We start from the raw sequence: 26,276 nt of genomic DNA, 5'->3' as shown, positions 1-26,276 counted from the left end.
TTAAAGGAAAAAGGCAATAAGGATCAGAGGTTTTGTGCATCTGTGGTACTAACAGTGTAAAGTTGTCAAGGTAATGGGGGATTCCAGGAGTTTATCAGAAGGGAAAGCAGCAGATCATTAGACTTCCTTTGATAAAATTGGGAAGTCAAAATGTCTTAAGCAATTCTGGCAAGGTGAGGAGAAACAGTACCTTTCCTGGATGCTACATGGGGAAGGAAACAAAAACCTTCCTGGGAACAGTATCGAGCAGATTGTGGGTGACACAAGCAAAGCCAGCATAAAGATGGAATTTACAAAAGGAAATAACATAAAAATAGGTTGTAAGGAAAGGAGCAATTAGGCAGGAAGAGAGGTGGGGTTTTTTAAAACTTTTTTTTGCCCCTTTTTCAAGGTGCTGTGTGGTTTTGCCAATCAGTGTCTCAGATCTTCAGCATTATTGTGCTTCCTTGCTGTATACGCTCTCCTAACAGCTGCAGGGCTTTTCCAGTCTTTAGATACATTTAAAAAGCAGAATAGAGCCACTGAGTTCCTGTACTTTCCTATTGTAAGCTTCCTTCTTCTTTTAAGATTTTGAGCACCACCTGTATCTGTGTAAAAAACCCTTACAGAGAGCAGCCAACATATTCCACAAATCTGAAGAAATGTCTTTTCATTTGTCTGTGACTGATGGATAAAGAACCCCAGCAACCTTGCCTCAAATTGCCACTGGCTAATTTGTTGTCAGGCACTAGGACTGCTCTACAGACTCCTTTATCATGCAGCTGAGGAAACTGAGTTTCCCTCAATAACTTCAGGTGACCAATAGCTTATCTAAAAATAATATGCCCAAAAGTCCTTTTCATTTCTGAACATAATTTTTCTTCATGAGAACCTCTGTTCAGGACAGCTGAGGTTTCTTTTTGTGATACTGTCAGTAACTTAAATGTTCCTGCCATTTGAGGACAGAAAAGACTGATAAAAAGCTATATTGTAAATTACTTGTTCAAGAAGTTGTTCATTAATTCTGAGCTTCTGTTCTTTTACATTTAATTGTACCTTTCACATCTGAGTTTGCACTGTGTGCATTTAAAAGCACGTACATAGAAATAGAATGTAGTTAAGTGGAAGTGGCACACAGGTGATTTCTCTTCTTGGATTCCAGTGTTCTGTCTTTGATCCCAAACTGGAACTTCCTCGCACTGTATGCAGCTGTGTTCACAGTAAAACACACTCACATTCACTCTGTAAGAGTTTTGTCCTGCAAGGAATTAACAGCCAATGTCAAATACTCTGACAGCAAACACTATAAACTGCAGAATCCACATGCAATCCCACACTGACAAAAATTCCATTGAGTCGTATCTCATGCCAGAAAGTGTCAATCAGAACTGACTGCACAAATCAGGAGCAAAAAACACAATGAAATGATCTATTCTAAATTTTCAGACTTTCTGCTTTTTAAAAGAACAAAACAGCCTTGAAGATAATTTGGTGGTGTCCAAATACCTGGTGACTGAAAAATTGAGTCTTACAAGCAACTGGTTAAAAATAAAAGTCTGTTTACAGTCATAAGTAGAGCTGTAAATCTGGCAAGTGGAGCTGTGCCAGTGATTGGGCTGCTTGTACTTCTCACATGTGTGTACTTTGTTGCTGCAAATCACTTTTGGCATTACAGCCCCCAGCTGCAGATTTTACCAAAACCCAAAAGTGTGACATTTTGCCTCTTATTGGTTCTTCTTGGTACCAAATAAAGTATTTAATTACCAGAGCATTATAGATGAGGCAAAACAAATGATAAATTCTGGCTGCTGGCAGGAGACCACAAATAATAATGTTAATGCTTCCCTTTTGATGTCTTTACAGATTTCCAACCTGTATATATACGACACTGTCCTCCTGCTGGCAAATGCCTTTCATAAGAAGCTGGAGGACAGGAAGTGGCACAGCATGGCCAGCCTCACCTGCATCAGGAAGAACTCTAAACCCTGGCAGGGAGGACGATCGATGTTGGAAACCATCAAGAAGGTACTTTTTCCTTGTATTTCCTCATATTTTATTTCTAAAATACTCGCATTAGGCATTATTTCCACCTGGGGTGCATATTACTCTCATCAGTACTAGCAGTATAGTTTTTATATATTCACTGTTCCTGAATGGAAGCAGTCTTTATTTGGTTTGGGTTGTTTGTTGGTTGGATGGTTGGTTGATTTTTTTTTCCATATCATAATAATAATATTGAAATAAAATCAATAAGTTTATTTACCAAAACTACTGAACAGTTGGGTGTTCAAGGAAGAAAAATTGTCACAGGTGGACAAGAGTCACGGTCGAAAAAGTTTCACAGGTTAGGAAGCACAGAAAATAAATTTCCTATTTTATTTGTAAAAGAAAGAAGAAAAAGTTGCAGAAATACATTCGAGTGACATGCTGTGGAATTTGCCATTGCACTGCTTGTGGTAAAGTGAAATCATAGAAATGGGAGTAAGGAAACCCCTAATTTATCTAGGCTATGTCCTATAAAATTGTCCCTGTAACGTTCTCTACAGAGCTTTATCCAATGTCAAACTCTAGCTGCTTCCCTGTGAGTTTTATTTCATACCTTAATCATGCTCATGCCCAAGATGCTTTTCCTATTCTTCAGTATTTAAAGATAATTTTTCTTATTAATTTCCATGATGTTTACAGCCTCCACATACTTACAGACAAATATTGCAGCCTTCTAGGTCAATATTTAGTCAATATGAACAGGCTCATAGTTTGCCCTTCCTTGTAAGTTGCTCACCTCATTCTCCTTATGTTATTGACATCTTTCATAAAACTGCCTTCTCATTTGTCTGCATACACTGCCTGGTAATGTATATTTACATTTTAAGTGCTGGCATTGTAAACACAGAAAAAAAATGGACAGTAAAAAAAATTTCAAATGGTGCTTTATTTATGCCTTTCACTACAGGCCATAAAAATAATTTAAAATATCAGGTTGTCTTGAAAAGTTGCCATTTTGCATTAGGCATTTAACAATATCAAAAATTACGATGATGCAGGCAAAATGGAAGGCTCCTTTGAGCACTGCTTATATTTTACCCAGTCCCGGGTTAATCTGCATTACCTCCAAAATTATAGTTTAAGGATTTCTTTGGTATCTGTTTCCACTTCCCATTCTAACAGTTTGAAGTCATGAGACTGCAAGAATAATCCAGGACACATTTCTAATTTCAGGGGCAGGATATGGCTTTAAGGGGCTCCAAACTGTATTGCTCTTAACCTATCAGAGCAATTTCAAATTCACATTTGGCAGTCCCATGTATTTTGAGCTATGTTTCAGGCAAGGCTGGTTGTCTTTTCCCCTTGGATTTTGTAAATACCATTGCTCACTTTTCCATTAAAGTGGCTAGGAGAATTATGAAAGCATTCAAGAAGGCAGGAGCAAGTGGAAATTCCAGAGCTGTTATTAGCTTGCTAAAAAATAAATCAAATGCCAAAGGAATTCCTGATCTGTGCAGCTAACCACACTTCCATCCTGTCACTTTTGGGTTTCTCTGCTACTTCAATTAGATGGTTTCAATAAGAAACTATTTTGTTGCTGTAAATTGAATAATCCAAATACTCTTTACACTGCATCGTGCTGATAGAGATGAATTTCTAGAAGTAAGGTGCTAAAATTGAAAGTCAAAATTTAATCCAAATGAAATACAGAAATTTTACTCTGTGTGGATGTTAGTAGCATTTCAATCCATAGGTGGAGGAAAGCTAAAGATTGCACCTGAGAGCTGGAATTGCACAAGAACAGGAATTGTACTTTGGTTTTGTGGCCTCATTTCCCTTTTCTCTCACAAAGGCACATATGTAGAAGAACTTTGGGATCACAGCTGTGTACTTTTGAAATTAAAAATTTGGCATTTATGAATGCCTGATGAGGTATCAAAAAAACAATAAAATCCAAAAGTAATGAAGGAAAAAACGCCCCCACTTAATTTCTCTTTTTGAGAGAATGACAGAATGCTTCTCTTTCCCATCATGCTTTATTCTTTAAACATCTTTTCTCTCCTGTTGTTCTGGAGAATCTCATAAAATCAACTGAAATACAAGTTTTTTTCTCAAAAAACATACCAGTTTTCCTTAATTTTGAAAGAAAACAGGAAGAAGTTACCACATGGTGTTTCAATAGAATCTGAATAAAAAGTTCTGCATTTTCATTTTGAAATCCCTGCCGTTTCCAAGATGTAGTTTTGAAGGGATAAAGACTTGAGGAAGAGATGTCTGATTGCAGGCTGCCTGCCTCAGGAGAGCACCAGGTACTGAAGCAGTTGTTCTCCTGGCAGCAGCAAAGCAGGAGCACCACAGTGCTGGAGTTCAAGATTCACAAACAGGAACATCTGGCAGTGTTTTAGCTGCAGAGGGAAATCTTGCTTCGATTTCTGGCGGGGGAAATAAGAAAAGAGTTGGGAAGTGTTTATTAAGCTACTCACTGAAGAAGGAAAGAGAAAGGGATGCTGATGTTTTACCTGCAGCAGCAATTGTTAAAAACGGAATTCAGGTGGTAAATAAACTAGTTGCTTTATAGTTAATGAGCTAGTCAGGGAGAGTAGGGAATGAGAGGAAATTAGAGTTTGAAACATTTCTTAAAATGGTAAAAAAGCTGTCTAAATAATTCCTTATTGTCATTTGTTACTTTTCCCTGTTGAACATTTGACTTGTGCATCTCTATTTCTACAAACAGCTACAAGAGCTGGTGTTTTCTTTGTAAATTCAGCTGGTTGGACAAAGCCTAAAGAAAACATTTTAAGCCCACCACAATTATTTAAATCTAGTATCTGTCTCTACCCATTCTGGAACTGAATAAACAGTTAAATTCATCAGGAAATACAATCCTTCTAATGAATTTGGCCAGCTCTAGCAATTAGTTTAAATTCACTTCTGTAATAGGAACTATCCCTAAACACATGCTTACTTGTTTATTTCTCAGTAAAGCTGTTTCACAGTTGGAGGGAAAAGTATCACTAGAAAATAAGTTTACTTTGGGAAAAATTAATCTTCCTGAATAGCCTGGGAATAAATGTAAGTAGGATTATAGGGAGGATCAACTGAGCAAGATGGCATCAAGTTTCTGCATATAACTTCTCTCAGATGTCTCGGGCATCTTCCCAGTCACATTTGTTTAGCTCATTAAAAGCAAATTTTTCGAGCTAGCAACGACATAGAGCCTATCCCTTTGTGGAAAATGAGCTGTACCTATGGAATTGTCAACAAGTTCTGGTCTCAGAAAAGTCAGTGACACTCGGTGGTGATTTGCAAAAAGGATGCCAAATTGTTTTTCAGGTAGTAGTTTGGACAGCCAGCACTAGTTGAAAACTCAGCAAGGTTCTCATGACCAGATGTTTTTCAAGAATAAAGTGTGAAACTCGTATTTACTGTTTATAGCAATTTTCCTGCCTATAGCCACATTTTTTATCCCTAATTGCAAAATAGCTAGTATCTGAGAATAACCATATTTTGAAGAATAAAGAGGAAGTTTGAACAGAAGCTGAGAGCAAGTACAATATTTTATAGCTGGTGATTGGCAAGCTGGCATTCCCAAGTGAGGTCCTGACTGCTAGGTAAATAGTGCTTTCTTCAGGGACTTACAGTATAGTAGTGCCTAAGCATATATAAACTGCAGTTTATCTTGCCAGTCTGGATGGGACTCAAGTAGGCTTTAATTATATTGCCAAGCTTTATAACAGCTCTGCAAAGCCCAGAGCAGTGATCAGAATCATAAGTAAAACATTTTTGTCCTAGCAACTGACATTTCACTCTTCAGTTTTATATGTGTCAGGAAATTACATGGTTGCAGCTGAACCTTAGAAGAATTTGAGAAGATAGATAACAAATGTGTCTTCATTTTCCCCCAAATAGCATTGTTTCTGTAAGTTAAATGGAATGAAAAATTTATTTTACTCTCGCCCGTTATCATGATTAACACTAAAATCACTTGGAAAAATCTCATCAGGAAGTTACTGGCTCAGTAGCTGTCATACAGATGGTCATTTCCTCTGTGGTCTCCTTCCACTAGCATTAGCAGAGGGATAAAACACATGCCATAAATCAAGTGTTCCAGAGAGATCCACACTGCAAAAAACTATGCATAAAAATTGGAGCAGCATCCTGAAAATCTTCCTAGGCCTTATCCTGTTCCACTCTGTCAGCCCTTACCAACAGGCCAGATTTGTGTAAGCCTTGTAAAGAGGCTGTGTGGGACAATGAGGAGTAGTAGAGAGCAGTGACAGGATTGCATGGCCTGCAGGTCCAACAAGATCAATCCCAGCCAGGGAGGAGAAACCAAGACCTCCAAGAAATTTCTTATAAATTTGGTATTGTTGGTGTTAAATGGGCAATTCTTTGCTGTTTTGTCATTCTGCCTCTGCCCTTCCTGAGGTAGCAGCATTCCCATCTAAACTGAGCTCTTATTACACTGTTTTCATATGTCCCCAGTCTAGGAGAGGAAGCTCTCATTAAGACACTCCTACAAGTGAAATTTTCAAAGAATGATAGAACTGCCAAAGTAGATAAATGAGAAATAATGTTGTCATGGTTAAGATTGGATCCCAGAGAAATAAAGCTGACAGACTTAGAGTTTGTATCTTGCCATCATAATTGCAGTCATTTAAAGATCAAGGTAAATAAAATTACACAGTGTTTCTAGATAGTGATCGAATTCCAAAATATCTTAGGTAATTCTGGTAACCAGTACCGTATATAAGAGGACATATATTTCTAAAGAATCCTGTTTTTTTCTTAAGAAATTGATTGATTACTTCAACTGTAATTGAGGTTAAATGATTCTTTAGATTATTTGTTAATCAGATTTGCTTAAATAAGGACAAAGGTTTTTAAAAAAATTAAAAAGTTTATTAAATTTTTTAATTGCTATCTCAAGTCTCAAAAAATCATTTACATTTTAGACATGTTTCTATCTTCTTGTTCCTTAAAGTATTGGGACCACTCTCAATGGGGAAAATAAAGTCACTTTAATTTTCCCAACTGACAATCCTACATTCTTTATTTCTGTTTTCTGCTGTACAAAGAATCTGTGTTAAGAGATTGTAATTTTTTTTGTTGAATATTCCCTTTCTTTCACCATTTAGTTCCAGAGTTTTCCCTTCCTTTTCCCAGGTTCTGCTTGTGGCTTGCTTGAAATCATGGTGGTCTATAACAGTTGAATTAATTTTCATGCTTTACCTTCCTCAGACCCACAGGTTTAACACCAAATGTGGGGGAAAGTTTTAGGAAGTAATATAGGAAATATTAAATGTGATAAAAGTAAATAAGCATCTGCTGAGGCGTCAGAGTGGTGCAGGACTGGGAATAAGTGTCTGTGTGCTGCCAGGGAGGGCAAGTCAGCCAGATGGAGGCTTGGGCATCCCAAATCCAGCAGGTCTGTGCCACTTTGCAGGCTTTTCTACATTGCATGTTCTGTGAAATTGTGCCTCAGTTAATCAAAAAGCCAGAATTAGACCATGTGAGAGAAAAGGTATGTGGAGCAGGCTTCTGCTTCTGGTCCACAAGTAAGATGATGTCAAATTTAAGTAAGAGGAAAAGGTTTATATTTGTGAAGCTTGGTTATTTACCAAAGGATACAATCAAATGATTTTGTGGGTAAACACAAGATCACTCTGTCTGTACTCTGAACCAGCCAGAGGTGTGCTAACCCCAATCTCAAAGCCATGAAGGTGTGGTTATTGCAGGACTGTAGTCAAGCTAGAGTAATCAGTGTCTTGCTAACCACATGTGTCAAAATTGTCTGGTTTGCAATTGACAGAGACTTCCTGCAAAAGATTGTTCAGATTTACCCTGAATCATGATATTGGGTTTCTTCCTTTTTTTTTTTTTAATTTACTTTTGTTCTAGTATGGAATTAAAAAAATAAATATTATAGAAATATTTTAAAAATCCTTAAATGTGTATATACACAAAGTATTTTCTTGGCTTTAACTGTAAATGGCACTCATTAAATATTTTTATTTTAATATATAAGTACGTATGTATTATTCCTTGGTAGTACTGGTTTCTAGTAGTCTAGTAAATTCTAAAGGTATTCTCAATGACCAATTTCATTACTTTTGTTATAATCATAGTAGTGCTTTATAAAAGTAGAAGAACATTCTGTTAGTTCACAGCAATCTGCAATGGAGATGCAAATTTTATATTCCTTCCTGGATTTTCTCCAAAATGAAGATGTAAAAATAGAGTTTTTAATATCATGATTCAGCAAGGCTCATGTGCTTAGCTAGGCCGTTTATACTGCAAGTTCTTCTAGTTCAAATAAAAAAGCTCCTAAGTAAAACAGCAATTATAACTGCAAAGTTCTTGCCTTATGTTTTGGGGGGAAACTATGCATTTCATAGGGTGTTACACCTGAGGCAGTTTGTTTTGGGTTTTTTGTACATAATTAAAATAATTTTTACCTTTTTGGTTTTTGTGGGTGAGGGCTAAACATCAATTTTCCCTGAATTTGTAAACTGAAGAAATTTTTGAAGGGTAAAGGTTTTCATTATCGGCATTTCACATGGTTGTGTTGATTTTGTAGTTCAGGTCATCACAGTTCTTATACAAAGATGAAATGTGTGTCACATTGAATTAACTCTGGAATACATTTTGAGTACGGCTGTGGCATGTATAGCCCTTTCAACTCTTTGTAGGGATTATTCACTGTTTCATCTCTAGTATTTTAACCCCTTCCAGCAAAAGTGTAAAACAGTTAAAGCAAGCTTGCAGATATGCTGCATTGCTGCCCATGTAATGTATTCTTAGTAGGAAAGAACAGTTGTGGAGGAAAAAGAAAAATCACTGCTTTCTGCTAGACAAATGCAAATCACATACATTGAGCTCAAAAGCCATGTAACTTCATGTAAAACTCAACGTGCCCTTATGTGGAAATCTTTTATGGGGAGAAACGTGAGGGGAGAAAGCAAAAATCAACCTACACAACTAACTTTTGTGTTATTTCTTTTAAATATTTGTGTTTAGCTTTATTTTCATTAAAAATTCATTTCAAAATTCTTTTTTCTTTAATTTGTTTGGGTTAGAGTGTCAATACATACGTGTTGATGGGTCAAAGAACAAAAATTGATGTGCAAATATGCTAAGACTGTTGCTTGTATTGCATCTGCTGAACATTGCTGAGTTTAATTCTTCTGTGAAGGACTTAATTTTGATGCAGGAATAATTTAAGCTTCAGAATTCTTAGGGAAATGTGGTCTTTGGAAAACTATCCTAGTTCTAATAGTTAGCTATGTATTCTGCATACTTAGTTCATAAATCACTTTGAGAAACAAAAGGTTATTACAATTCCCAATTATGAATTTTCATTCTCTTTTCCGTTTTTTTTCCCGACAGGGTGGAGTGAATGGCTTGACTGGAGAACTGGAATTTGCAGAAAATGGGGGGAATCCCAATGTGCACTTTGAAATTTTGGGGACAAACTATGGAGAAGATCTTGGCAGAGGCATCCGCAAGGTGAGGCTACATATGTTCAAACAAGAGACTATTTTTACTGATCATTTCAAAACTTTTCTTTGTGTTCCATGTTGACAGAAAAGCATTTGATGGCAGATGACATGGTGTTCTGTATTGTTAAAGGGAGTAAGAGATGGGGGAAACTCCATCTTGAACTTTGAGATACCCATCCAGTTTTTTTATTTCAAATAGGCCTTGGAGCAGGTTGTGTTCATCAAGGTGTCATATGTAATACACAATGTCTTAAGCTGCTGATTGACTGTCCCAAAAGGCCAGTGAAAGTTGCTGTTTTGTAACCCTTGCAACCCCTGTCCAAAATAGCAAATTTTACATTGAATTATGTTTAGAACACCCAGATCAGCCCCTGATATTTGGTCAAAGTGGGATGCACCACCTGCTAGATGATTAAAATTCCTAGCTATGGAAAGAGAAAATCTCTTGTAGTATAGGTAAAATTTCTGTAGTCTCTTAATGAAATAAATATATGGTGTTTTAGTAGGAGTTAACTTAGTAGAATGAGCTAATGTTTTGTATTCAGCCGCCAGATACAGCCCAAATGCTTGGACTTGGACTGTACAGAGAATGGCCTATATCTCCAGCAAAATTACTCTTTCTTGGTATTTGAATTTTACCAGTCAAAAACTAAATTTTAAGTCCTGTGTAAGAAATGGTGGAAACAGTTTTCTATTTGCAATGCACATCCTTAACTTGGAGCAGCTGCTCATTTGGTATGGCAAAATCACATGGTACTTCACACGTGAGTAAAAGACTTAAAAGCCTTTTCCAGGAGCAACTCTCCTTCAAAGATAGGCTTCCCTAAAAACACCAAGATCTCTTCATTTGGACATCACATCATACTGGGTTTTATATAGGAGGAACATGAAGTGATTGTCTGAAAGGAAATGATAGAGTTTTCTTTATATGAGTAAACTGGTTCCATGTGTCAGTGTCACTATATGATGAAGTATTTCATTTGTCTGCATACCTTCTGGAGCAACAGATAAGTACTCTGAAAGAAGGAAGAGATAAATGAGAAGTCTAAAGAGTCCAAAACCTGAAAATTCTCCCCCACTATTAATTGGAATAGTTATTCTGTTCCTGCTGTTTCACCTCTTGTCAATATCCTATTGCACACACGTACCTATAATTGTCACCTTGAGCAGAGGTCTTCACAGATGCTTCAAAAATTAGACAGAGCTGGATCTTGTTGATATTTGGGGGTCCTGCACAGAGTCTTTGGGAGACCAAAATACTGGATAAGTACTTATTCCCTTACCTTTGAGTTCTGTCTGTTTCAGCATATTTTGACTTATTTTCCATGCTATGCAGTAAGGAGCTATTTGTTCTTTAGAGCTACATTCCTAAGGGAAATCTGTATCTCTTCATTTAATTTAATTGTATGACTTTGACTGGGTTTTTTTCAACTTCAGGCCTGTCTGGGTGAATGCCTGAGTGAAGCACTAAATTGTTTTCTTTCATTTCTCAAAAAGATAGAGGAGAAGGAGAGACTCACAGAAAGATCTTGGAAATATAGAAGTACAAAAAAACTTCATAGGTATTCTAACTCTTAAGAGTGTGATTTAGAATAGCACTGTTAATTCAAGCTATGGTAAAGTTTCATTTTAAAGCAGATATTAATGACTGTGGGCACACCTAACTTGTGTAAAACAGTGGGATAATACAAACAGGCTTTTTGAACCTTCCTTGTTTACTCTTTATGATAGCTCAAGAGCAAAGTGGCACTCACTGTCTTTGGAAGGAAATAGATTTGAAGTTGGTCAAAGAGAACAGAGCTTTGCTTAGAATATATTTAGATGATGAAACTCAGCATCATACAACCCTGTTGAGCAGAAAAGGAAAGTTTAAAACTAAGATATTGAGAGTCAGTGGATTTTTTTTTTTTTTTACATTTGTCAAGGAAAGCATTTCAAATTAAATATAGATATTATATGAAAATTTTCCTGTTGAGAAAGATAGTCAGTAAATGTCTGTTCTTAGAGTTTTGTGATGTACTGCAGCTGGTTAAAAAGAAGAAAGTGTCCAGAGCAGAAGAGATTAAATATATTTCAATTTTTTTTCCTAAACAGCATTCAGTAATCTAGAGAAAGCTTTAGAAAGAGTCTTGGTGTACAGAAAGGAATTTTCTTCAGAAAGAAATTTCTGTCTATATTGTGAGAATGTGATCATTGTTCTCAGAAATGTCTTTCAACAATAATTCCATTTAATTATTGCAAATTTTTACAGTAAATTGAATAACAAAATTTAAAATTAATGCGGTATTTCTAGTCAGTGTCACAGAGTTAAGAAAACATATGGGCTTCTTAAAACAATCTCTTCAGAGGCAAAAATTTTGGGGGGGTTTTAGTATTTGACAAAAGTTCACCTCTTTTATCTTTGATTAGGTTTTATTTTACAACGTATGAGCTACTAGTGTTAGAAGCAAATCACAATAATTACAGGAGTCAAATATATTTTTGTTAACTACACTAATTAAAGTACACTTCAGATTTTCATGTATTCAGTGATCTGACTGCAGAAATACCTAAGCATTTTTATTTCTCAAGTCTAGTAGAAGCAGCTGCAATTAGCAGACTGCCTGAAATTTCTAAGCTAATGCAGCTTCCCTAATCAACATATTTTCAAGTACTTTTATAGGAGATAATGATGGGTAAAATAATTACAAAAGGCCCATTGAAGTCATTGGGACCAGAAATTCCCATCAAGTCAGTTGTGTGAAGAATAGCTATTTTGTTTTCCTGAGAAACAATCAATTGATTTTAATAAAGCAAGTAGGATTTTAAAACACACTTGAATTTCTTAAGAGTCCAAATTCTGCTTGAAGTCAGTTCTGCTTGGATTCTGGAGTCATTTACACTTCTGCAGAATTCCTTTATATTCATAGGTGATTATTCCCAGGACTCAAAAAGCAAATAGTTCACAGGATACACCAAGAATTCATGTTTATGTTTATTTTATTTGGATAAATTAAGCCATGCTTCTAGGAGAAACTGTCTTCACATTCCCTCTTTCAACTTTCATGGGCTACTGTCCTACCTGGAAAGCAGAAGGAGAATTCATGTGAAAAGTCATTGTGTTGGACTCTATCATCTAGTGACGAGTTAGCAAACTCCAGAGAGAGATTTGCCTGAAACAGCAGTTTTGTACCCTTATGACTGTAAATGTTATCCATTACCTTGCAGACCATGGATCACTTAGCCCATACTTTTTTCCAGAGCTGGGTACTAGGAGTAACACAGTCAGATTGCTGCCAGATACTGATTTTATTGACACCAGTGGCATTACAACCCCAAAGGAACTGAAGGAAAACACTTGCTTTTACACATCATATTGTGGCTTGCGTATGTGCAGATGTAGTTATATTCAGTGGGAGACATGGGTGTATTTCTGACATTTCTCTGTTGGCATTTGTCTGTTGCTATTTGACATTTGAGTATGTATTCTTTGACATTTAAATTTCAGTGCAATACTTTTATCTATACTGCTGAAATAAAAGCTGCCATTCCTGTGAATAACCATCCAACAAACAAACGAACAAAAGGGAGTTGATAGCTCTGAGTACTGTCTTACATCTTAGTGGTGTAGGAAACAGCACAGCAGAAATAAAGTGGTTTTCATGTTTCCTCCAGTGCTCCTTGTAATTCAGAATAGGCTCATCTTCAGAGGCTCTGTCCTACATCTTTTGAAGTTCAGACAACTTTCTTTCTGTTCCCACGCTGGTTTTCTTACCTTATGTAGACATTTGAAGATTGTTTTGCTCTGCCTCCATATCCATATTAGTATACCCCCACCTCCTGTATGTTTTTCCCCTCTTCTGAAGGTGTTTTAGGTTATTTCTTCCCAGTGAGGGAGCAAGATGATATACCAGGCTCTTGCATCAATTCCTCTCTGCACCAAGATGTCCATGTTGAGGGATTTTTTGCATTCAGTACACCTAGAGATGCCTTGGAGGAAGGATAGAGCTGCGAGCATGCAGGAAAAAAGTAGCCTTGGTGGGGCAACAGGATAACCCAGGATGGTTTGAGCCACCTGCATTTGTCCATTAGGACTGTAGGATTCAGTCCTAAATCATTTTGGTTGTCTTAAGGAGGAGGAAATGTTATCTATTTTAATCCAAGGGAGATCTGTAGTGCCAAGCATTTCATTTCAAAAGGATTGAAACCTGAGTAACAGATACATTGTTCCTCTACTGTCAGTGCTAATGGCAGGACCTTCCCTGTGGAGTCAATGCATGCAGGTTTTTATTTCACAGACTGTTAAGGATTAAGACCAGCACCACATTGTTGTGATTTTTGTTCAGAGTTGGGAAAGCTGATTTGAATTTTTTCATTCTAGTAAAATAATTGCTACTTCCACTTCATCTGAAAACACTTGTTGATGACAGCAGTGGCATTTCTTTCTAACACATTATATATTTTTTTTGACACTTGCATCACAGAGCAATATATGTTCCAAGCACATATTTTGATCTTCAGGAAGTTGCTGTCTATTCTTATAAAGTTAAAACTTACTTATTTTCTGCATCCTTTATTTCTTATTGCCTTTTGCTTCATTAGGTAAAAAGAGACATTATGCAGCTTACACTTATTAATTAACCCCATTTAATAACCAAGAGCACATGAAGTATTTCATTGCTGGTTAGCTTCTTGGTTAGCTGCTTGAGGTAAATGCTTGGTACACCTGTTCTCTCTGTGATCATGATCACCGTAGGGCTGTGCAAAGTGACTTTTAAAATGTATCTTGTATCAGCACCTGGTACTTCAAGGTATGACCTGTGCAGATGTTTCTAAAGGTTGATGTGCAATTTATGATGTGACTGAAAGATATGCTTGCAATCTAGAGAGACATTATTGATGGTGTATTTTCTAGAGAGTTGAAATAAATGTTGCTGTGTCTGACTGCTCTGGCTCTAGTGTTGATGGACAAGGTGGATCTGGCACAGTGCTGCCACGACACTCTTTCTAAAGCAACTTCAAATACTTAATCAGCCTGCTAGAAATTAAGTAAACTAATACTAAAGTAATACTAAAGATAAAGAGGTAATTAAATACCTTGGTGAAGTGAGACCTGCTGTTCCAGCTCAGCACAGTACTTAAATTTTGCTGTAAGCCTGCTGAAGAGTAGCATTTCGTTCCTTTATTAAGTGCTATGCAATAAGTACGTTAAGATACAGTGATTGATTCTTTACTTTCTGGTAGCTTCTGCAAATCTTTTGTCAAATCTCAGTGAAATTTAATTTGGCTGCAAAATGTTGGGGATTTGGATGCTATCACAATTAAACTAGTGTTAATAGAGAACTGTGTTTTACTTGGAAGTGTACTTCTGTTTAGCCTAAAAGCCAAACTAAATGCATATTTGAGTATAACAGAAAATGAAAGAAAAGTGTCCAACCATAATCTCATTCTGAATTTAAAAAAAAAATTTAAGTCTTCAGAAAAAAAATCCTCTCTCCTTTTGAATGGAGCATTTTCTTTCAAAATGTGAAGATGCAGAAAGAGAGAGGCAGACTGACTCAAAGTAATCAATAATGTACTATTTGGGGAATTTATCAGCTTTTGGACTCTCTGATTCAGATGGGGGGAGTGAAATTTAATTTTTGGTACTGGATTGTCCAGCTGCCTGCCCTGACCCTGGGCACTTTGTCTGGATGAGTGAGTATTTCATTGCTTGTAATAAGTGCAAAGAAGCCAGAGATGGATTTGGTGGCTTGGTAGATGCTGCCCCAGGAATACAGAAGATGAAGGTTCGAGTCATCCTTCTGATAAATGCAGAGCAGAGTTGCTACTGCTCAACCCACTCCACATGAATTATTCACCTGTGGAGCAAAACATCCACCAGGAATACATGACAGCCAGGATCAGGTGTATGAGAAAAGTGACCAAGTCAAACTCCAAACTAATACCCACAAAGCCAAGGCAAGCATAGTACAAAAGAGAGGTATTATCCCACCTATTTCTTCTTAGCAGAACAGTTAGCCATGTCTGCCAAGCTCCAGTGAGTTTAGTGCATTGTAAAAAAGAGGAATTGTTTTAGGTTGTAATACAAGTGCATGTCCAGATTGCCCAATCTAGGGCAATATGGTTAAGTGCTTTGTGAACATTCAACTTGAATAATTAAGATACAGGTTTATCCAGTTTCCAGCATACAGGTTGGGTGGCTCTTAACAGTGACTTGTAGGGCCAGAGGAGTGGGATTTGAACCAAAAAGTCCTTCAAGACTGAGTAACTGCAGCACCCTGGAGTGAAGAGGGGTTTGCTCCTGCATTGGGAACAGCGTGGGGAGGAAGGTAAAATGCAGGGTGGCAGAAGGGGAAAATGCAATGTAACCCTGGGGAGAAGCACTGATGTCAAACAGAAATTCCCCTTGGGACCTTGGTGCTCTGTAGTGTTTCTCTTCACAGTTTTGGCAGGGATGAGCTCGTCTCTCTTTTGCTCAGAATATCCAGTCCTGTCAAAACTGATAGGAATGTTCTTACTGAAAAATGTTTTCAGTGCTTTGGGAACTGCCTATTTTGACTGATTGCTTTCATCAGAGAGAGACAAATCTTTCTTATGCACTTTAAATTATATTGTTTCATGCATTTTATTCATTTTTGTTCATCTGGAAAAGAGGTTACATTTTACCCATCTCCTGTAGAAAATAGTTGTCTTGACAACAAAGAACAGGAGAAATATTTTCCACTTTCAAACTGTGTTTTTAATTTCCCTTTGTATCTTGTTATGACAATGGAAACTTGTGAAAGATCAGTCAAAAATTAATAATAATTTCTAAAAAGCTGGAAACAGCAACTCCTGTTTTTTGTTGATGCTGCTAGGCAAGTGCCTAACCCCAGAGGCTCATGTGTGATTATTCAGTGCTTCAAAATGGGCATAAGAGCAAAGAATGACATAGAATATTGTTCATTTTTGCAGCAGAGATTTTTTTGTCCTGAAAAATTCTGAGTAGCAGAAATAATGTGATAGGTTTTTAATATCTACATTGGAAAAGATGATTTGAAGTTGCATGTTGATCAGATTGATGTATCACATAAAACTTGATTTGTGTCCATTAAATATTTTTCCTTCATTTTTGGGCTCCTCGCTTCCTCTTGAACTGCTCACAGTTGGATTGGGTCAACCAGGCCAAGGGATTAGATCACTTTTGTTTTTCTGAACTTGATATCAGCAAAACCCTTTACAGCTTTCAGTATGATTGGTTGGGCCAATTTTTAAATAACTTTACTATGGTTATATGGCTTTTTCTTCTGCTTGAGTAGATGTGAAAGCCTCCCAGTGAACATGGATATGCAGAGCTGGCTGGCAAGTTGTGAAATTTTATCCTCAAATGCTTCAGCTGAGCAAATTAGCTTTGTAACTCAGTTCAGAGATCTGAAGTGCTTGGAAACTTTGAAGTGCCTCAAAACTGACATTTTGAATAATGTCAGAAGGAACTGTGTATTATTTAAGAATGGACTTAATGCTTCATTGACCTCTCAGGCAGTAATGCTTCTATGTGATTTTGGAAATCCCATTAGGGACTTCTCTTCACCTTTAAGAGAGTACTCAGTGGGTGCTGCTTCAAGAATGTGGTTCATCATCCTTGAAATTAATAGGATAAAACACTTAGTTCAACTTGGAATTGCTTGTTTTAAGGTGGACAGTCTCAGTGAATTATAGGTTCTTTTCAGAATTAAAGTTTTTAATGCTTGTCTTTTGCTCTTTAGAGCTGCTTTGTTTTCAATCAAGGCTATCATCTGATGATAATGACTTCATTTCACAAATGCTTCTAACTGGAACAAACATATATTTTCCAGGAGTAGGAAGAAGTAATAAGTGTACTTAACCCTCCATTAATCCAAAAGAATGTGGGTGCTGTGGTTAATTTATCTTGTGAAGAAGGAGATAACTACATCTCCAGTAAGTTAAATGTTTTCACCCAAATTTGGATGCAATTTGGATCTCCTAATCACAAATTCCTAACTATTGGAAAACCATGTGGACAGGATAGAGGAATCATGAAAAACCAAACTTCTTTTAACAGGAGGAATGAAGAGATGGTAGTATGAAATGGGTCATTTAGTTTTAGCTTTTGAAGGTGGTGAAGGGTTCAGTTCTCAGAATTAAAGGCTCAATGCACAGCCTTGGGAGGGCTGATACAACTTTAAGGGTTATAATGTAGATCTTAATCAGTAATTCATGACAGTAGATCACAGATTTAGAATCCTAGAATTGCTGGGGTTGGGAAAGACCTTTAAGATCATTGAGTCCAATGCCAGGCCCACCCCCAATCCCTGCCTCCAGTCAGCACATCCAGTCACTTTTTGAACACTTCTGGAGATGGTGACTCCACCACTTCCCTGGGCAGCCTGTTCCAGTGCTTTACCATCCTGCCAGTGAAGAATCCTCCATGACACTGCAGCCTCCTCTCAGGCAGTTGTAGGGAGCCACAAGGTCTCCCCTGAGCCTCCTTTTCTCCTGATTTAAACACCCCCAACTCCCTCAGTTATAGGACTTGTGCTCCAGACCCTTCACCAGCCTTGTTGCCCTTCTCTGGACATGCTACAGCACTTCAATGTCTTTCTTGTAATGAGAGGCCAAAGCTGAAACCAGTATATGAGGTGTTTTATATATCCAACCTTTCAATAATTTGTTTCTAATTTGCCTGCTTTGTGAAGGACTTCTCCTTGAAGGCTAATGAGTTGGACAAGCCCCTGCTGTACAACCAAAAGGCCTGGAATGCTCATATTAATCAAAACTTTGCTGGTACAAGTTTTAAAGTAGCAAAGCTATATTCTTTTGCAGTAATATCTTTTTGTTGCAAATTAGTCTATTAGCAGGAAAACATGAAAATGTGTCTTTTTAAACACTGAATATTTATGTGAATCAGAGATAAAAGTTAGTTTGTTTTTTGTTTATGTTGGAGGTTTTGGGGGCAGATCTCTTTTTGTGTGTGACTAGGTTTTTGAGGATTTTTTGGGGGATTTTTGTTTGTTTGTTTTGTGGAAAGATTGTTTTTCATTGAGCATGATGATGAATGGTAATTTTTTGATGGCAGTAGGCACTATTTTCCTGCAGTGGGGTAAGCAACCCTGGTAAGCCCAATGCCCTTTGCCTATGTTGCCATAAAATATTCAGTGAGATTTTCTACTGAAGGATGGAGAATCCAAACACAGATATTTAATCCCTTTAGTCCTCCCCATGCAGACTGTGGGATCTAGAGGAGCTAGACAAGTCATAAGCTGATTGTGAAATGATGATTGTAGATTTCCACAGAGAACACCCTCTATATATCTATAGTATGTAGTGTGTATAGTATCTACCACCCTCAGCCTTCAGAGCTGTGGGAGAAGATTTACAGCTGGCACAAATGTGAAAACACCCATGAAGCTGCTAAAGGCACCCAAATTCATCAGGAGGATGTAGACATCTACAGGCAAGAGTCAGAAAGCGTTATGTTAGCAAAGAGTCAAGGGTCAGCTGCTGTCAGACAGAGCAGGTGCTGCCCACCAGGAGGAACAGCTTGAGTCCATGGGGAGTCTCATCCTTGGGGTGGACCAAAATATGTGTGTGGGTACAATGGTTGCTAAAGAGGAGGAGGAATGACACATCAGAGAGTGGAAAATGAATTCCAGTGTTGTTAGCAAAACACAGGGAAAAGCACAGTAAATCTTTGTTCATTGTGGTGTTGTTGAGACTGATAAGAAATAGTTGGTGATGTTTGAGGAGACAGAGAGAACCATCCCTGTGGTTTCCATTTGGATGCTCTATCATGTTTATAATGTACTGTAGTTTCCCACTACATAACTCAGCCCATGTATTTCAAAAGGTGTCAGAGTTTACCATGCATAAATCCATTTGTAAAGTGAAAGTTTTCATTTAAGTCTTCTTATCTGCTAAAAGAACCTCAGGAGTAGAACTGATATGTCATCTTGCCTCAATGTTGCATTTATGGCAATGCTGAGATATGTTTTCCCTTAAAGTGGTTATAGCTGCATCCTGCAATTAAAAGAATCAGAAAATTGGTTTCCAGAGATAAAAAGCTACCTTTGTGTTATTGTTTAGGGACACCTCTTTGTACCTTTTGAGACCTTTGCGAATAATAAAAATTAGGATGGTGAAGTTTTCAATGACTTCATAATATTTATAGTTCCTTCATAGTGTTGGAAGGTTTTTATGATTCAGCCTTAAAATTACAGTGCTCGTATTTTTGCCTGTTCTAAAGTTATGATATAATGCCTTAATCAAAGGGTAAGTTACAGTAGAATTTAATAATAAATTTTCTTGTCATAGTGTATTCCTGCTTTAAAATGCACAGCAGGAATAATAGAAAAAAAATTAAATGGATGAAGTCTCAAATACTTTACATTTTCATTTTGATAAACAGAAGGAATTTTATTTTATAAAACCTGTTTTAAAAAAAAATAAGGCTTTTGAGGAAATTGTAGGTACTAACAAGACCTTGAAACTCTTTAGGCTAGAAGTAAATGGGGATGAACATGCTTTAAGGAATTTAGAAGTGCATGTCTGGCACCTGTGGCAGATCTCAGTTAGGAAATACTCTCATCATTATTCCAACATTACTTCTCTCCATTTCTCAAAACCTACAAAAAGTATTACAGACATTTCTTCCTGGAGTGTAGCAGTGGCGAGAATATTTTTATTTTGTAAACAGAAAATGATAGAATGGGAAAAACTGCAGAAGGTGTTCTGTTGAAATTTGAGCTCAAATTAATTTTGGTCATATATATAAATAATTTTTAATTGGTTAGAGAAATACAACATAATATATCAAAATTTATATATTGGAGTTTAAAAAAATACATGTAAGCTGATAACATTTAACTTAAACTAATAGTTTTAACATATTTTCCAGATCAGTGCTCAACCAGTCTGCTTCTGAACCTCACCACAAAGTTCTTAGTCTGAAATGCTGGATTTCATTTTAGGGTTTTATTTGTTTGTTTTAAACACACTTTTATAATAAATAATGTACTTGGAGCTCATAAAAGTATGATTTAAAGTATGCATTCTAATGGAGTGCCTTAATAATGAGCCATAAGTGTTTTATATGAATATTTTAATGCAAAATTCAGTTTCTCTGCACCTCTACTGATTTTGCATTATAACTTGATTGCCTTTAAAAATAATAGGTTTTATTTTAAAGCCTGGATGCTGGTGGTTTGGCTCTAGAAGTTTTCAGTGTTCTAAACATCAGTATTCTGAATTAGACCTCAGGTTTAATTTAGACTTGGCTCTCTAAATTTATTAACTACTGATAAAATGTGGGATTTCCCCATTGAATGGGCATGACTGAGATCTTATTAGTCAGTTTATTTTAAGCTGTGTATTATATTACTTGAGACAAATATCTGTTTTAAAATAAGCAAATAAGTATTTTAGGTAAGATCGAGTAAATAGCATAAATCCATTATTAAACAACTCCTACCACTCACTGAAGAGTGCCAATTAATGCAATTTCTTCCAAAATATCTATTAACTACTTAAAGAGAGCATCAGTTCCACTCATGCCACAGTGGTTAAACGTTATAAACTGTTTTCCTATCTTGCCTTGCAATCCCTGGACCAGCCATCCAGGCCTGCTGCTGCATGTTGCTTGCTGCTTCATTCATTTATTTCCCACCAATTACAAGTTCTGCTTCTGAGGTTGGAGCCAGAGGTAGCTTTCCTTGCAAAGTGCGTCACGAGTGATGTTTCATTAGCAATGAATAATGTCTGGGAATTGTATGCTTTGCTGCAGGGATGTAGGCAATGCCTTAAAAGGCATGAAAAGTTCCTTTGCACACCAGAAAACCTGCTCAGAAAAGGTTACAGGAGAGGTCATCCAAGCCTTGAATTAGAGAGAGGTTCCAGTCTAATGTCAGAGCAGTTCTGCTCACAGATAGATTGTAGTTAGTGTTGGGGCTCAGTGGGTATAATTCCAAAAAGTTTATTCCAGAATGAGGCTACAATACAGAAAACAAAGTACTACGTGAATGGATTTTTATGTTATCCATGTAACAGCATTTTATCAGGGAACAGAGAGGGTGAACTTCCTTTTCTACAATGGTAACAACATATAGAAATATTTTATCCAAAGCTCAGTCTACAGTAGTTGGATTGACGGTGTTTGGTTGCTAGCAGAAAGATTTTGAAGTCCAGCCTTTTGGTCAGTACAGACTAAGGTAAATTGTATTTCCACAGTATCTATATGGACACAAATTACCTTTTCAAATATGTTTGAAGGACTGGAATAATTCACAGCTAGTTTGGTCTACAGTGAAGTCACAGTGAGTCTCTTGACACCCTTGATTCTGGATAGTTGAATTGATTTCTCTGTTTGGCCTTGGGGCTTGTTGTACACAGAACAGTATGTGAAAGTTATTGTCCTCTCTTGCTACTAACCTTACTGCTGGAGACCTTACACCCTGCTTGCTTTTACCTTTGCTACTTATTGTGTCTGCAGGAAAGCAAGTATGACAAGACCAACTGAGTGATGGATATCTTCCCACATGAGAATATAATCTTTATGTGCTCTGTGACTGTAGGCCACCAACAGATTGCCTTAAACAAGGACTGGTGCACTGAATACAAATGCTTTAGCATCTGTACATACTGAAGCATTTCTGTTCAGTCCAAAGGGGAGTGAATTTAACACCAAGCTGATTTTGTGGTGGACATTTTTATGCTGCTTTTACAGTGTGGGGTGTGAGGGTGTGGGTGTATGTATGTGATGTCATTACAGACATAATAGGAAGTGTTAATAAGAAATGCTGATGAGCTTTTTCTGATAGTATACCTCATCCCCCTTTCTCTAATGTGCTTGGTAAGTAACAATATACTCCACATTTATTATAGATCAACTCCTCCAATTTTTTTTTGTTTTGTTCGAGTTATATATTCCTTCTGAGCTCTTTTCTAACAGGTTTGTAACATCTAAATTGTCATTCATTCCATTAGTCATTAGAAGCTGCTTTCTAGTTTGTTGTGACACTCTAGCATATTGAGACAAATCATTTCTGCAAGAGGAAATTAAAACGTCAATAAAGAAAACATCAATAAGAGAATGTTATCGTACCTTGTTAAAGAAATGCTTGTCCTCATCATTATTTTATTTCATGTCTTCATTATTCATTTCATGTGCCTTAGAAATTGAGAAAAAGCCCATATAAATGCATCAGGTCTAGTTAAATTCATTTTCAAAAAGGGGTTCCAACTGCTCTAGACCTCCTAAAACTATAGATAAAGTGAAGTGCATTTCTCTCTCCCTCTTTTTCTCTCTCTCTTCTCCATATCTTTTGGTAGATGCCTTGGAAATTGCAAAGAAAATCATACATAACCATGTGCCAGATTCAACAGATTCTGTGTGTTATCTCTCTTAAATCCTGTTGAACATGAACCCCAAAATCTTTCTGCAGAAGACAAAACATTTTCATCTGAACTACATCTATCCATGGAAAGGCTGTGAAAAAGAGAAAGGTGCTGGCTTTTTGCCAGCTGTATTTTTTTGGACTTTGGGGATAGCAGTAGCTATGCAAGAGGCCATTGACTTGAAGGTGTTGCAGTCCTTTGGAGACCAAACATAACAGGGCATATTTTAATTACAGGTTTTGGAGTAGGACAATTTAACTTTTGCAAGCCAAGAATCTTAAGAGAACCTTAGGGAAAAAAAATGGACATACTGTCTTCCTTAAAAAAAAAAATTAACATCCTGAACAGCATAATACAGTTTCTTACCTATAACAAGATCTTTAAGACTTGGGGGGAAAAAGCAGCCCTATAATTTGCCATTTTGGGATTTGAGAGAATAGACAGTATGGCAAAGGGCTAAGTGGTAAAGTCCTCACATTCTGGAGAAGTCAATTAAAATGGAAAATAAATCTTACACATTTCTATGAATGTGGTTCATAGTAGAAGGCAGGTATTTCTTAATATTCTGCTTTGAAAAACATGTTTAAAAAAAAATCTTATTTCATAAGGACTCAACAGTTTTACCCATAATCTCTTTCTATTTTTTCCAAACACAACAGTACACTTACTCAAGGGTAGGAGGATGTTAATTAAAAATAATACAGCATCAGCTGAATGCTCCACAGAATTTAAAATTAAATGTCTGCAGAGATTATTTGCTATCATGCTTGCTATAAAGGTGTATGGCTCTTGTATGGGATCTTCTAATAATTTGAGATATGTCACTGCCCTCTCTTGGTGGCAGTTAAAACTGGCCTCTTTTTCACAAGCCTTAACTAAAGAGCAAAGAGGATTTTTTCTTTGTTGCAAGTGGTTTTTTGCTAGGAAATTGTAGCAAGCTGGATATTGTGGATTAACAATTATCCATGACATTAGGATGGTTGTAATCTTTATTTCAGCTTGTTTGTGAGTGAGTTTACTGGTTGGTTTTCTGATGTGTGCACATATGTGATTAGGAATATTTATTTAAGTACTCAACCTTATAAAAACATCATTACAATATATTCTTTTCCATAATTGTATACAAATACTTAAAAATATTTGTTAAAAATATTTAAACAAAGTCTGTGTCTTGTGAGCAGTGGAAAAGCTAATGGCATTTTAATTGCTTCCTGGAATAATTAGCTACTTGCTATTTTATTAAATCCTGTCAATTTTAGGCAGCTAATTCAGGGACATGCGTTAACTAATAATCTCCCTCTAACACATGTAGAGAGGAGGTACTGCCATAGAAGGAAGTTCAAAACTGCAGAAGGTATCTGGAGATATTTGTTAGTTAATTTCAAGTTTTTTCTTTCAAAGATTATAAAAAACTTTCCTCATCCAAAACTGTGAAAAGAAAATCTAGATTTGCAAGATCCCTAGTTACCCCTGAGCTGATCCCTGATATTTGGGAGAACTGAGAAGTCATACATGGAGCCATAAACCATCACTGATTTTCTACCCACATGCTATTATGAACAGTTTAGTGAAACACATCACAAAAACATAAGGTTTCATTTCCATGCCATGATTAAATCTGATTAAGTTAAATCAGGGAGTGTAGTTAAACTTCAGTCAATCCTGTGTTTTGCTTCAAAGTAATCAAACAAATTCTTCAATGATAGCATTATTGGTTCAGGAAGGCTGGGAGTTTACTGCAGGAGGGACTATAATTTAGAAATGACATATTTTGTATGTATAACTTGCAACTCCCAAAGGGATCTTTTTAATGAGTTATGTTTCATCGTATATTTCAGGAAGTCTATGTTATGGCAATATTTACTAAGGAGTGAATGGAAAAAAATAAACCAATAAGTCTTGTCTTTTGACAATGTGTTTCTTCAAGCCAAAGAAATGAAAGAAAACAGAAATGTGGTACACGTCCAGAGCCATACAAGCAGTTCAGCATCTGTTCTGTTTTCAAAGCAAAGAAATGATTCTTTATACTGAGAAATACTTAAATCACAAATAGCTGTTATTGGTGGAATAACAAAGTTATTAATCCACATTCGATGTTTTTTAAAAAAGCAATTACTTTTTCTGTACCAAATGCAAATTTAGCAAGTGCCCATGGTTAGAAAGTATGGTGGACTAGAGGTGTCAGTGGTAAAATATTTGAGCTACACCAAGAGCACAGCAACTTTCAAGAAAATGTCTGAAAGAGAGGTAAATTGCGATGGACAGAAAAAGAGAGCCTGCTGATGCTCACAAAGGGAAGGGATCTGCATGTTTACTGCCTGAAGTCCCTATCACCCTCCAAGTAGCTCTCTGTTACTATGCAGGATGTTTTCCAAGGAAAGATTGCTTTTTTCCTTTCCTGTCTAGCACTCAGTAGGCAGCACCATGACCTGAGTTTTCACTAAAATGTTGTCAGGAGCTCTGAAGATCATCCATCCTCTTGTTTGCTGTCCTGCTTATGATCTGCATCCATCAGTGGCCCTTTCTGAGAAATGTTTGGGGAATGGTTGGACTTTTCTGGCATGCAGCAGCATCAGCAGGTCTGACTTTATAATGAACGAAGGTCGTTCTCTATATGAATTCTCTTGGCTTCCCAGCAGTTTAGCCAATCAATCTGTAAGGAGCTTCTGCAAATGTCACCTTGCAAACTGACTACATACTTTGGCATGAAATTAGAAGGAGCAAAAACAGTTCAAGAACCAGGCTGAGAGACAGTTATTAAATTTTTTGCCTGTCTTTACTGAAAGGGGAAACAATCATATCTCTTTCAACACACAAAAAAGAGGAATCATGACACATTTTAAAAATGCAATGTATTTGATGCAGCAATCTTGATACACAGTGTTGTGATGTGCCTCGGGGCTGCTACACAGTTCCCTGCCTTCTTCCCTGTGTAGCTGTTATATCAAGTCAGTCTTGTGGGATACATCCCACCCCTACTGCATTTTTTAAGGGGACAGGCTCACAACTAGCCAGAATACTGACTATTTGTGTATTAGTAGAAAGCCCAGTGTTTTAACTTAAAAGCACAAACCTGGCTGGCTGATGCATTTCTCTATGTCTCCATTTCTGTGTCTGGGATTTGACCAGTCTGGGCAATGCGCCCGTGGAGGTGAATTTCAGGCTGACAACTGGTGCAAATGAGCCATGAGTACAGAAAAGCACGAAGGAGCTCAAGGTGAGTGGTAGGAAGAAGCCATTCAATAATGCTGTGCAATGATAATACATCTTTTCCTCTTCATTTTTAGTTTCTGATATCACTGAGTGATACAACAGCAAGGATGTTCATTGTCATGTGTCTTTGTCAATGTGGAAGCAGAAGAGTTTAGAGGAAGAAACACTGTTTTGGGAGAAGTGTGGGCAGGGAATTAATACGGCTGCTTCCTATGCTGGCTTTCT

The 26,276-nt window shown here is 36.9% G+C and overlaps 1 protein-coding gene across 5 annotated transcripts in view; it reads left to right on the top strand.

The window, feature by feature from the left end:
- GRID2 (glutamate ionotropic receptor delta type subunit 2) overlaps positions 1-26,276 on the top strand; it is a 673,340-nt gene that overhangs the window by 471,026 nt on the left and 176,038 nt on the right. For all 5 annotated transcript variants that reach the window (XR_014851598.1, XM_085058012.1, XM_085058013.1 and 2 more), the window contains exons 7-8: positions 1,843-2,004; positions 9,355-9,474. Coding sequence is in view for 4 of the 5 variants with exons in the window: in XM_085058012.1 (XP_084914138.1) it covers positions 1,843-2,004; positions 9,355-9,474 (282 nt within the window). In the remaining variant the exon portion in view is untranslated. The remainder of the gene's footprint in view (positions 1-1,842; positions 2,005-9,354; positions 9,475-26,276) is intronic.

This window comes from Lichenostomus cassidix, chromosome 4, assembly GCF_008360975.1.
Source record: "Lichenostomus cassidix isolate B80296 chromosome 4, HeHo_3.0, whole genome shotgun sequence".
NCBI lineage: Eukaryota > Metazoa > Chordata > Aves > Passeriformes > Meliphagidae > Lichenostomus > Lichenostomus cassidix.
This window is presented reverse-complemented; position numbering and strand designations above follow the sequence as displayed.